The 12,242-nt window shown below is 53.0% G+C and overlaps 1 protein-coding gene across 4 annotated transcripts in view; it reads right to left on the bottom strand.

Annotated features, from left to right (window-relative positions):
• ECE1 (endothelin converting enzyme 1) overlaps positions 1 to 12,242 on the bottom strand; it is a 114,660-nt gene that overhangs the window by 8,983 nt on the left and 93,435 nt on the right. For 3 of the 4 annotated variants that reach the window (XM_060141192.1, XM_060141191.1, XM_060141194.1), the window contains 6 exons: positions 11,343 to 11,485; positions 9,633 to 9,747; positions 4,808 to 4,918; positions 3,472 to 3,570; positions 2,940 to 3,017; positions 1,321 to 1,424 (listed from right to left, as the gene is read on the bottom strand). In XM_060141192.1, the coding sequence (XP_059997175.1) occupies positions 1,321 to 1,424; positions 2,940 to 3,017; positions 3,472 to 3,570; positions 4,808 to 4,918; positions 9,633 to 9,747; positions 11,343 to 11,485 (650 nt within the window). The remainder of the gene's footprint in view (positions 1 to 1,320; positions 1,425 to 2,939; positions 3,018 to 3,471; positions 3,571 to 4,807; positions 4,919 to 9,632; positions 9,748 to 11,342; positions 11,486 to 12,242) is intronic. The other variant, XM_060141193.1, reaches the window with a different exon arrangement.

Raw genomic sequence — 12,242 nt, 5'->3', positions numbered from 1 at the left:
ATTTGCAAAAAGTAAAACAATACCTCTCTTCTCAATAAATTTTTTAAAAAATTGTTCTTTTTCATAAAATTTTCAGAAAAATCAATATAACTCCCATAGGGCTTCCCTGGTGGTGCAGTGGTAAAGAATCTGTCTGCCACTTGCAGGGGACACAGGTTCGAGCCCTGGTCCGGGAAGATCCCACATGCCGCAGAGCAACTAAGCTCGTGCGCCACAACTACTAAGCCTGTGCTCTAGAGCCCGCAAGCCACAACTACTGAGCCCATGTGCCACAACAACTGAAGCCTGCGTGCCTAGAGCCCGTGCTCTGCAACAAGAGAAGCCACTGCAATGAGAAGCCTGCATACTGCAACGAAGAGTAGCCCCCGTTCGTCACAGCTAGAGAAAGCCCGCGTGCAGCAACGAAGACCCAACACAGCCAAAAATAAATAAATAAAATAAATTTGTTTAAAAAAATATATATATATGTATATATAACTCCCATAAACAAAAAAGCTTTTGGGGGTTCAATGATTTTAAGAGTGTAGAAGGGGCCCTGATGGTAGATAGTAATGAAACACTTGGCTTCCAAATGGTTTTTCTGGTGGGAAGGGCCAGCGGGGAGTGGAGTGAGACAGAAAGGATATTTTCTCCAAGTGCCTCGACAGTCACTATGTCTCCTCCAGTAAGTCCCACAGAGATGTATTAAGGGGTGGGTATATTAATGAGTAGGAGACTAACTTTAGATGGAAAATTTTAAGCTAAATTAAAAGACTTCAAATAAATTCAGAGCACTGGGGCAGTGCCTGTGCCTTATTCTGGAGATCAAAAACCACCTTCTTGTACGTTTATGGGGAGCCCTGGTTGAAGACAACTCAAACCCCTGTTGTCCACGAGAGGGAGCCAGAGGCAAAGAAGTTGCTTTCTCTTTTCTCTAAGATTTACCCTGCAAAACGTTTTAGGCATGGAGGGAGTTTAGTCTGAGAACTAGTACTAGGCTGATTACATCTGAGTTTTCTAGGAGGCTATTAAGCTCCCCCCATCCTATCTACAGATAATGAAGCAAAGCCTCCGAACGCTGAAGTGGTGGAGCTGGGCGGTGATGCCAGGCCCGCTCAACTCCAGGGACGAAGCTCCGTCTGGCAACAGGCTGGGCTCTAAGGGCACACAGACTCGGGCTGATCTCAGCTCCCGGCTTCTGAGCGGGGTAACAGCCGCCCCTGCTCCTCAGAGGGCCCTCGTGACAGTCACATCCCACACCCTACTCGTGCTGAAGGAGAGCTGGGCCCCCATACCTGCCTGCAGGAGCCCGTGCCCTCCCAGCGAGGCCCGGGGACTCACTGATCTCTGTTGGGCGCTTTCCGGAGCTGGTCGGCAGTGACCCTCCATGAGAAGTTGAAAAACCGCATGGCGTTCTCGAAGTAGAGGTCTGGAACCGCGGTGTACTGGACAGGCGGGAGCAAGCCACAGGGTCAGAGCCCGCTCAGGTCCCTGAACGCAAACCGTGTCTTCTAAAACCGAGGAAACTGAGACCCCATGCAGTCAGGGGGCTGGTCCGCAGGGCAGAGACTAGAACGGAGGGCTCAGAGCTGCAGGCTTGGGCTCTTCCCTTGGCCCTCACCCTGCTGGGGCCTGCCCCCCCCCCACTCCAAGGACACACCAAGAGCTTCACCCAGGGCCGCCCAGCACCCAACAGTGTCTCAAGGCACCAGGAAGCCCCTGCAGCCGTGCCAGGGCCTTAGGTGGGAAATATGTCCAGTGGGGTCCAGAACTTCCTGCGATGATGGACACGTTCTACGCCTATGTTGTCGGATACGGTCGACAGCGGCCACATGTGCCTTCTGAGCATGTCACATGTGGCTAGTGCAACCTTTTAACTTAATTATTTAATTCATTTTGATTTTAATTAATTAGCCATCTGTGGCTAGTAGCTACCACGCTGGCCAGCACAGACCTCATAAATCCAGCTGGGATCTGTGAAACCTCAGGGGACAGGCGTTACTGCACACCTTCTTCACCACTCAGCCCGGCCTTTCAGCTCTTGCCAGGGGCAAGGTTCTCCCTTAGATCTGTTCTAGGACTTTTTGGCTTTACATCAGGGCTCTGGTAAGATGCTAGGCCCTTGGGGTCATGACTCCAATCCTGTGGGGTCTGCCTGGGCTGTCTCCAGGAGCCCCTCGTCTTATATCATGATACCCTGGAGCATCTAAAATTACTCTCAAGGAAAAAGGCTGCAGAATGAGTCCCATATTCTCAGAAGTAGTTTTAATATTCTTTGGTTTTAAATATAACCATGATGAGCACTTATTACAATTTCTAAAATGCCTGAATTCACAAATTTCAATTATAAGGTATAAAACTTTATCTTTCGGGGCAGAAGCACAATCCGTTTAAAGGAGTGATTTGCCCAAAGGTCTAACCACCAGGGATGTATCAACTACGCTTGTTGCCTAAATTAAGCTTAAACGTGCACTTGGGATTTATTCTTCCTCTTTCCCATTAGCATTTCGAAGTCCGAATGAGAGGTCCAGGTTTCTCTGGGGAGGTTGGGGAGAAGCCTGGGGATAGGAGGCAACTCGGGGGGCTGGGAAGTGTATGAGGGGTTCCACTCTGTACTCCACCCCCTGATGCTTTAGGGACACCGATTCTCTCTACACCTTCTGGGATCTATTTTCCTCCGTTATTTCCCACTCATTCAGTAGAGCTGACTGTGCTGTGCTGGTCATTGACTGCTAGCGGCTCTGGGGAGGTGGGGGTCACCGGCTGGCCCAGGAGAGGAAGGAGCAGATAACGGCTCCTTAGTTAGCGGTCCATGCCCAAACCCCACACCACATCATCTCCAGATGTCTTGACAGTCGTGGTGCCTCCAGTGACCCACCCAGACCCAGCCTCTGCCCTTTCCCAAGCGGGGTCCCCATGGGTATTCAGGAATGCAAGGGGGCAGGGTGGGAGCCACTCACATCACTGAACACTTTGTCCAGCTCCTTGGGGTCCATGATAAAGTTGGGGTAGCCTATCATGTTGTAGATCGCATCCGCCTGGGCAGGAGAGACACAGAGGACAGTGAACGCCCAGCAGTGCTCTGTGGGTGCCGGGCTCAGTGTCTGGGCCAAGGGGAAACGGCCCAGCTCCTCCCATCTCAGAGCTTTCACGTCCCTTCCTCTTGTCTAACTTCCACTTATCCTTGGGGTCTCTGCCTAAATGTCATGTCCCAAGGGAAGCCTTCCCTGGTCACCACCCCCTGCTGGGCTGCATCTCATCCATGGTCACACCTCCCTTGCACACTTAGCACAGTTTGTTTTCATACAGTCGTTAATCCGATCATGTGTTCAAGGCTGTCCCTCCATCGTGCTGGACTTTCCACCTCCTGAACGCAGGACAGCAACCGTGCTGCGCTCATTGGATAAAACTAGTCCCTCCTTCATCCACCCTCGTCTCTCTGAGGCTGCTGCCCTCTGTGCAGGGCCCCTCCCAGCACCCGTCCAGCCTCACCTTTTCCTTGGCTGATTTCCGAGTGTCTTCATCCATCCACTTCAGGGTGCTCAGGCTCTCTTCAAACGCCTTCTTGATCTCCAGGATTATCTCGCTGGCCTGAGGAGACAGCAGCTGAACCAGTCAGGTCTGGGCACTGGACTTGCCTAAAGGCAGTGGGCATCCCAGGGAGAAGGATGACGCCAGGCCAGAGACTCAACTCAGATCCTGGCTCGAGGCCTTGTCCTCCAAGGTGCTGGGCTAAGGAGGGGGGCCACAGCCATGTTCCCCCAAACTCGTTCCTCTGAACACTAACATCCTGTGAGATGAGACTGGACTTCTGGAAACAGGGCTCCCTGGTCAAATACACTCAGGGCAAGCTTTGGAAAAGTCTCTTTGCTGCGGGACTTTTCAGAGCCTTTACTGGGTACCAGGCGCTGCAACTCTTTTTAGAGATGCCGGAATATGTAGCTGTTCTCAGATGTACTGGACCACAGAATTCCTTTCTGATGGACTGGGCTTTAAAATCTAGAGAGGTCGAGTTCTGAGGAGCGGTTTCAGAAATGCTCTGCTTGGGCTGGAGATGAATGGCTGCTTTTGAGGGTGATAACGTCGAGAGCAGACCCGGAGACTGAAGACTCTAGGGCAGGGGAAGGTGGAGTCGGGCAGCAGAAAGAGCAGAGGGACTGATGGCATCAGCCACTAACAGGTAGGTCATGGTCAGTCACGTAATAGATTTGAGTCTCAGTTTGCTAACCTCTGACTGCAAATAACATCTATGCAGTTAAAGTTAGAAATAAAAGTGGTACCAACGACGTAACAGCTACCATTTATTGAGCCCTTCTTCTGTGCCGGGTGCCCTCTTGTGTGCACTATGTCATTTAGTCTCCACTGGCAGGATGGACACTCCCACTTCCATGTTCACGGAGTGAGATTATCCCAAGTCACCCAGCCAGGAAGAGGTAAAGCCAGGATCTGAGCTGGGGCCTGGCTGTCTCCTGGTGCTCAGCCATGAGGTTCCTCTGTCCGTCACCCCTCGAGGTCAGGGTGCTCTGTCAACATTACCTCTCTGGGTCCTGCCTGCCCCTTGGAGGTGGAGATGGCTGGAATAACCTGGCCGGGCTGCGGTGAGGGTTACATGAGCTACTACAGATAAAGTGCCTGGTACCTGACCATAGTAGCTATTGTGCATAACTCAGATTATTCAAGGCTTTAGAAAACAGGACCTTGGAGTTAAAGCTGGAGCCCTGGCCTGGGGTAGGGAAGGTCCAGAGCAGACCAGAGCGTGGGCTGTCAGGCTCGTGAGGGGCCATCGCAGGAGTGATGTCACAGCCTGTGTGCACAGGGAGACACTTACTATGTTCTTGCTGTCCTCGGCGAAGGTCGCTTTGACGAACATGGGGCCCAGGGCGAAGCCCAAGGTGTTCTCTGTGTCACTCACACAAAACTTCCAGCGAGGAAGACAGGTCTGGAAAACACAAGTCAGAGGGGTTACTTGGCCCCCATCCTTCTTCCCAACCCCTGGCTGTCTGGGAGGTAGCACCAGCTAGGCCCGTGCTCCTGTCCAGAACTTGAGGGAGACCTTTTCTGACCCAGTGGAAGTTATTTTAGGCACTGGACCAAGAGGCCACGGGATAGCCCTAATCACCGGCAGCTACTACTTCCTGCAGAGCACTTCACAGATGCTGATGGTATCCTCCGGAGCCATCAAAATGAACCTGGGAGCCTGATGAGGAAACAGATACTCAGCCAGGGGAAACCGCTGGTCCAGAGGCCCCCAGCCACCGGAACTCTCACGTGCCTGATTCCACATCCCACGCCCCTCCTGGAAGAGGATGAGGATCCTGGTGGCAGAGAGCCTTGGGCAGTTAACTTTCTACCCCCCGGTGAGGCACTAGCTTCAGCCCCACTTGCTCCCCTGCCCTGGCAGTCTTTGTGGACAGTCCCACAAGTGGTGGCCCTGCTCACATAAACCCCTGTGCTGCAGAGGAAGCCCAGTCTTCTTAACCCTGAAGAGCAGGTGGTAAAAACCACCCAGGCTCAGGGTAGCCTGCTTCATAACAGCCATCAACTGGAAACAACACAAATGCCCATCGACAGGCAGATGGATAAACAAAACGTGGTATTTTTATACAACAGCACACGACTTGGAAACAAAAGGGAAGGAACAACTGATGTACACAACATGGATGAATTTCACAGCTGTTTTGCTGAGCTAAAGAAGCCTGCACAGTTGCGTGGTCCCATCTACGCCCACCTCTGGGGATGCTGGGTCGGGGAGACTGATGGGAATGGCGGGCAAGGGACCCTCCTGTGCAGAGCACGCTGGACAAATGGCTGATGGAAATGTTCTCTGTCTTGATTGGGTTGGTGGTTACAGGAGTGATTTCATTTGTCAAAACTCACTAACCTGTATACTTAGTGTATACATTTTATTGTGTGTAAATTACACCTTTTAAAAATTTTTCTTAAAGGCAAGAAGGAAGAAAGGAAGGAAGAAAAAGGCACTCCAGCCTTCGCTAAGCTCTTTTTTTTTGCAGTACGCGGGCCTCTCACTGTTGTGGCCTCTCCCCTTGCGGAGCACAGGCTCGGGACGTGCAGGCTCAGCGGCCATGGCTCACGGGCCCAGCCGCTCCGCGGCATGTGGGATCTTCCCAGACCAGGGCACGAACCCGTGTCCCCTGCATCGGCAGGCGGACTCCCAACAACTGCGCCGCCAGGGAAGCCCCTCTAAGTTCTTTTAAACTCTCCTAGCCATGTGTCCACTTGGCCGCCCCTCTCCTCCCCCCAACCCCACCCACTGCTCTTCCTCAGCTTCAAAGCCTACAGCTGGACACGGGCTGTACCCGGACCTGGCGGAGCCTGACCCCACAGGAGGTTGGGCCCAGGGGGATTCTAACTCCTGGGCTCTGTGGGGGTTGCAGGCTGGGACGGCTGAACCACGGACTGATTCTTATTGTCTTCTCAGGGGGTTCTTCGCGTAAACCCGTTCATTCACGCACGCGTTCATTAACTCACACAGCCAGTGTTCTCTGAGCAGTTCTGCTGTGCCCTGACTGTGCTAGGTCTTGCCCTCTGGGCTCAGCTGAAATGCCCAGAACATTCGGGGGAGAGACAGGTGCATAAAAAGCGTAACAGCATCAGCAATAGTAGTAAATGTTTAGTAAGTGTTTACTGGGTGCAGGGCCCTACCCTGCAGAATCCTCGCTGTTAACCCGACGAGGCAGGTACCCTCTGTGCTCCTTTCTGCAGATGAAGAACACGGTGTGGAGTGTGGTAGCCTTCACAGCAGACTTTGCAGGGATTCCCTCATGTAACCCCAGACAACCCTCTGGTAAATAGGGCAGTGATGAGTTACCCCTTTTTACAGATGGGAAGACTGAGCTCCCTGATCCAATGAAGTGATTTGCCCAAGGCTGTATGGTAAGAGGAAGAATTGCAAACTCAGAACTTCTGACCCAGAGCTCTGTGCTATTACCTCCCTATGAGGATGGGCACCTGGATGCTCTATAAGGCTTTACAAATTAAAAGTGTTTTCCCAAATGAAGGCCATTCCCAAGGGTCCTGTGAGATGAGGTCAGGGATGATCCCAAACAACAGATGAGAAAACTGAGGCTCAGAGAGCCTGGGAGACCAACATGTTCAGGGGACAGAGTCCCTGCCTTGTCGCGTCTGTGACCCAGGCGCTCACCCAGGGCTGGTCCAAGATAGCAGCAGGTGGGGCAGGAAGGAGACTACCCAAGGTCACACAGCGGGGCTGTGCTTTGAGTTGTGCAGGACGCAAGCTGGACAGACCTGGCCTGGACCCAGAAGCAGCCATGGTGGGGAGTGGGGAGGGCCAGAGAATGAGAAACAGATGAGCAGTGTCTTCCCCCCTCAGCCCCGGGGCATCTAGTCAGCCCCAGCTCAGAGCCTCCCACGTCCAGGGTCTCCCAGCTGCCCTTGCTTCTGCCAAGGCCTTCCTGTGTCCCACCAGCTCTCAGCACCTCGTTAAGTCAGCGCAGCAGCTGCACGCTGAGCCTGGTCCGGGGAACTCTAAGTATACAGTCCAGTAGTGTTATATCTACTGGCTGTGCAACCAATCTCCAGAACTTTTCATCTTGCAAATCTGAAACTCTCCGCCCATTCAACAACTCCCCACTCTCCTCTCCCCACCTGCTGCCCCTGGCAACCACCAGGAAGCCCAATTTTAACTTTTGGTTCCTGCAGAGTAGAGGCTGAGTGGCGCAGAGCTCAGGGGTACGGGCTGTGGAATCCGATGTGCTGGGTTTCAGAGCCACTCCACTTACAAGCTGCGTGACTGAACAAGTCCCTTCCCCTCACTGAGCCTCAGTTGCCTCATCTGTAAAATGAGATAACAGTTTCCAAGACACAGAACTGTTGTAGGAACTTGGTGCGATAATGCCTATAAAAAGTAAACATCCAGTGACGATATAGTTTATTTATTATCACTAACAGTGAGTAGCCAAAAGTGCCAAACGTTGTAGTCATCCAGACCTGGGTGTGAATTTGAGCTTGGCTGCTTCCTTGCTGGGTGACTAGGGAAACCCCTTACCTCGCTGAGCCTCTGTCTCCTCATCTGTAACCCGGGGTGGGGGTAAAGTGATGGTGGAGGCGTGTGCCCCCGACACAGAGCCGTCTCTGTAACTACCATCCCGGGTCCTGGTCAGGCCCTTCCCGTATAAAGTCTCCTGGGAGACCACGTGTTCAGGGGACAGAGTCCCTGCCTTGTCGCGTCTGTGACGCAGGCGCTCACCCAGGGCTGGTCCAAGATAGCAGCAGGTGGGGCAGGAAGGAGGGCAGGGCAGCCAGCTCTTCCCCTGGCCCTTCTCTGTGGGCCCAGGGTGGCCTTCGTGGCTGAGCAAGCCCCTCTTGTCAGGAACAGGGATTGTTCCCAGCCTCCCTCTCCCTCTGTCCCCTTCCTGCCAGAGGTGGGTGTACAAGGGGAGGGAGAGACAGAACTTTCCCCAGGATCAACTCCGGGGCCCACATGCTGCCATTCTCTGCCAGTCCTCATCTGGCTCTGCCCACTGCCCTGGACTCTGGGGGGGGCTGCAGGAGCAGAGTCCACCTGGCGCCAGCTCTGCTCGCCCCCTGGGGTCTTGCTAGCTGCGGTCCTGGGCGTGGGCAGGGTGTGCCGGGGTAGGGGGGCTTGGCACTCCAGCCTCCACTGCTCTGTGGCTGGGGCACCTCCTCGCTGCCTGCAGGGGTCCCGGCTTGGTGTATCCCCTCAGCACGTGAGGACTGATCGGTTTCTCTCAGCCCCCTCAGCAGACGTGGGGGCCTGGGGCACAGACCCCATCTCAGTGTCTGGCACATGGCGGCAGGGCGTCAGTGAACACGCACTAGCTGGCCGTGTGAACGACACAATGACCTCCACTTCCTTGGGGAGGCGGAAGTAGCTGGAGGGCAGGGGTCACAGTGGGGCAGTTAAAGCTGGTGAAGGGACTTCCCTGGTGGTCCAGTGGTTAAGACTCCGGGCTCCCAGTGCGGGGGGCCCGGGTTTGATCCCTGGTCGGGGAACTAGATCCCACATGCGTGCTGCAACTAAGAAGCCCACATGCCGCAACTAAAAAAAAGATCCCGCGGGCCTCACCTAAGATCCCGTTGCCTCAACTAAGATCCCGCGGGCCTCAACTAAGACCTGGCACAGCCAAATAAAGATCAATAAATAAGTACTAAAAGATAAAATAAAATAAAGCTGGTGGAAACCACCTGGTCTGGGGCTTGGGAGGATAATGGTATCAGTGAACACTCGTGTCGTACTTACCGTGAGTCAGGGGCTGCTCCAGGGGTTTTAAATTTATGGTGAAGAAGTGGTATTATTGGGGGGGGGTCCCTGTGTGAGAGGGCGCTGATGATCATACCCACCTTGCAGGGATGTGACAGTCACATGAGTTACACAAGGAAAGCCTTATGACCATCACCATTGAGGAGTCGGAAGGGAAAGCCCAGAAGCCACCTTTTGCTGTAAATTAGCTAAATCACTGAGCGTCCTCTTTACACTTGAAGACGGTGTAATCACCTCTTCCTGGAAACTTCTGCCCACCCCTGGCTGGCTTAGATCCCCTCCTGTGCGCCCAGGGACATCATGGTGGATCCCTTCAGTGGCCCTCTTCATCCTCTGCCTGTCATCTACCTCCCTCGCGAGTTCTAGGGCCTGGCGCACAGCAGGTGCTCACCTTCTTAGTCCCGTACATGACTTCCATGAACTTCTCGTCGGCGTCCTGAAAGCGCTGATCGAGGAAGGAGCTTGTTTTCCGCACCAGGTTCCAGATCATGTAGTTGTTCAGCAGGCTGGGGCAAGAAGATGACAGACAGGCTCAGAAGTGCCCCAGGTTGGATGCACAGCAGCATTCCCCCCACTGGCCTCTAGGGGGCGCTCACGGAGATGCACCCTGGATGCTGTGTGGTACTGGGCTGAAGAAGGGAAGGAGTGGCCATTTCCAATGCTTGGGGAAGACCCAGCCAGAAGGCCAAAGATGGGAAAGGGGGCCTAAGAATCGGAGGGGAAGGAAGGAAGCTCTGGCCAGCCAGGCCAAGTTCTCTATGAATGAGAGCTCTCACTGCCTCCATCCCCAGGGCACAGAGAACCATCTGTGGCTGGTGTCACCTTTGCAAACAAGTCACCTTCACACATAGATATAGTGTTCACTATGGTGAACATCCAGCCTCAAACTGGAACCAACCTGAAAGTCTGACAAGTGGGGAACAGTGAGTAAATAATCATATTTATACTTGATGGAACATTATGTAGCCATGAAAAATGAGACCTGCAGAGGGTCTGGGACGACATGGGGAAGGTGCTTATGGTAAAGGTCAAGGGAAAAGCAGACTATACACGTGGTCACGATGATGGCGAAAAAAGGAACCATGTATTAGAAAATCCACCTCTTGCTCTCTCTCTCACATACCTGCTTCTCTCTACAAACACACATACACATCCCATAAGATCAACATGAGTGTTTTGGGTAATCTGAATTTTTTTCTGTAGTTAAAAACATTTCTGCAACAAATCTTTACAATTAAAAAATCATAGGACTTCCCTGGTGGTCCAGTGGTTAAGAATCTTCCTTCCAATGCAGGGAACGCAGGTTCAATCCCTGGTCGGGGAACTAAGATTCCACATGCTGGGGGGCAACTAAGCCTGCGCGCTCTAGAGCCTGCATGCCACAACTAGAGAGCCCGTGTGCCGCAACTAAGACCTGACGCAGCCAAATAAATAAATAATTAAAAAATTATTTATTATTTTCGGCTGCGTTGGGTCTTCATTGCTGTGCGTGGGCTTTCTCTAGTTGCGGCGAGCGAGGGCTACTCTTCATTGTGGGGCGCGGGCTTCTCATTGTGGTGGCTTGTTTTGTTGCGGAGCACGGGCTCTAGGTGCGCCGGCTTCAAGAGTTGTGGCACACGGGCTCAGTAGTTGTGGCTCGCGGGCTCTAGAGCACAGGCTCAGTAGTTGTGGCACACAGGCCTAGTTGCTCTGCGGCATGTGGTATCTTCCCGGACCAGGGCTCAAACCCACGTCCCCCTCCACTGGCAGGCGGACTCCTAACCACTGCACCCCCAAGGAAGCCCACTAAATAAATATTTTAAAAAAATCATAAATATTAACTAAATTATTAGCTAACATTTACTGAGTCCCGTTCAGTGTCAGGCACTGTGTTAAAATACTTCACACAGATTATTTCACTCAGTTCTCTGTATTTGTATCCCCATTTTATGGATGAGGATAACCCGAAAAAGGAAAGAAACCCGAAAAAGGAAAGAAACGTGCCCAAGGCTACCAAGCTGGTGGGCGGAGGAGCCTGGGTACCCTGCAGCCTCTCACAGAAGCCAGCCCAGGGCCCATGTTCCTAGTCAGTGTGGCCCCCGTCCTGGCCGGGTGCCCTTACCATTTGTCTGTGATGTTGATGAGGGTGGAGACCTGGCTCAGGTACTCTTTGTCATAGACGACTATAGGCTCGGATTCGTTGATCTCCACGGGGTAGAAGATGGTGTTGAGGAAGGGCAGCCAGTTGATGGCGGGCGCCAAGGCCTGGAAGGGAAGCAGACAGCGTGACTCTGGCTGGGCTGCTTCTCCTCAGAGCCCAGGACTCTAGGTCGTTCTTCTGAAGAAGGCGCCATTGAGCCCTCACCGCAGACAAAGCAAAGAGCTGGGCGCTGGCTGACGGTGCACTGGGCAGATGTGATGTCAAACCCAGGCTAGCTGGCTGTTGTCAGGGACGCTGTACGTATAGAACCGAAAGGCACCAAACCCCAAACTGTAACTCGAAATGGAGTAAGAGGAGACACAGTGACAGCAGCGGCAGCCACTGTTGGTCAAGCCCCTCCAGGGCCAGGGGCCACCATCAGTGACACACATCTTCTCTCAGTTGGACCTCACGACAAGCCTAGGCGGTAGGTACCATCATCCCCATTTTACTGATGAAGAAACTGAGCCTCAGAGGGATCTGCAATGGATGTGTGTAGAATCGGGAGCCAACTGCCTGGGTTCATGCGCTTACTAGCTGTGTGACCTGGAGCAAGTGGATGAGCCCCTCTGTGCCTCGGGATCTCATCTGAAAAGTGAGGCTCATCATCATCATAAAACCCACCCCACAGGGTTAGTGTGAGAATTAAACAAGGAATCCTGTCTGTTCTACTCAACATGTGGTCCTGTAACATCAACTAGATTCTATATGATCAGTCTTCTGTATGATTGGTAACTACAAGAATAACAGCAGTAGAGTGCATAGAATTCTCTGGTCCACAGGAGGTCTTTCTCAGGCATGGGATCTGGAAAAGCAAGCATA

Source organism: Lagenorhynchus albirostris, chromosome 2 (genome assembly GCF_949774975.1).
Source record: "Lagenorhynchus albirostris chromosome 2, mLagAlb1.1, whole genome shotgun sequence".
Classification (NCBI taxonomy): Eukaryota; Metazoa; Chordata; class Mammalia; order Artiodactyla; family Delphinidae; genus Lagenorhynchus; species Lagenorhynchus albirostris.
Note: the sequence above shows the minus strand (reverse complement) of the source record. Positions and strands in the feature narration are given on the sequence as shown.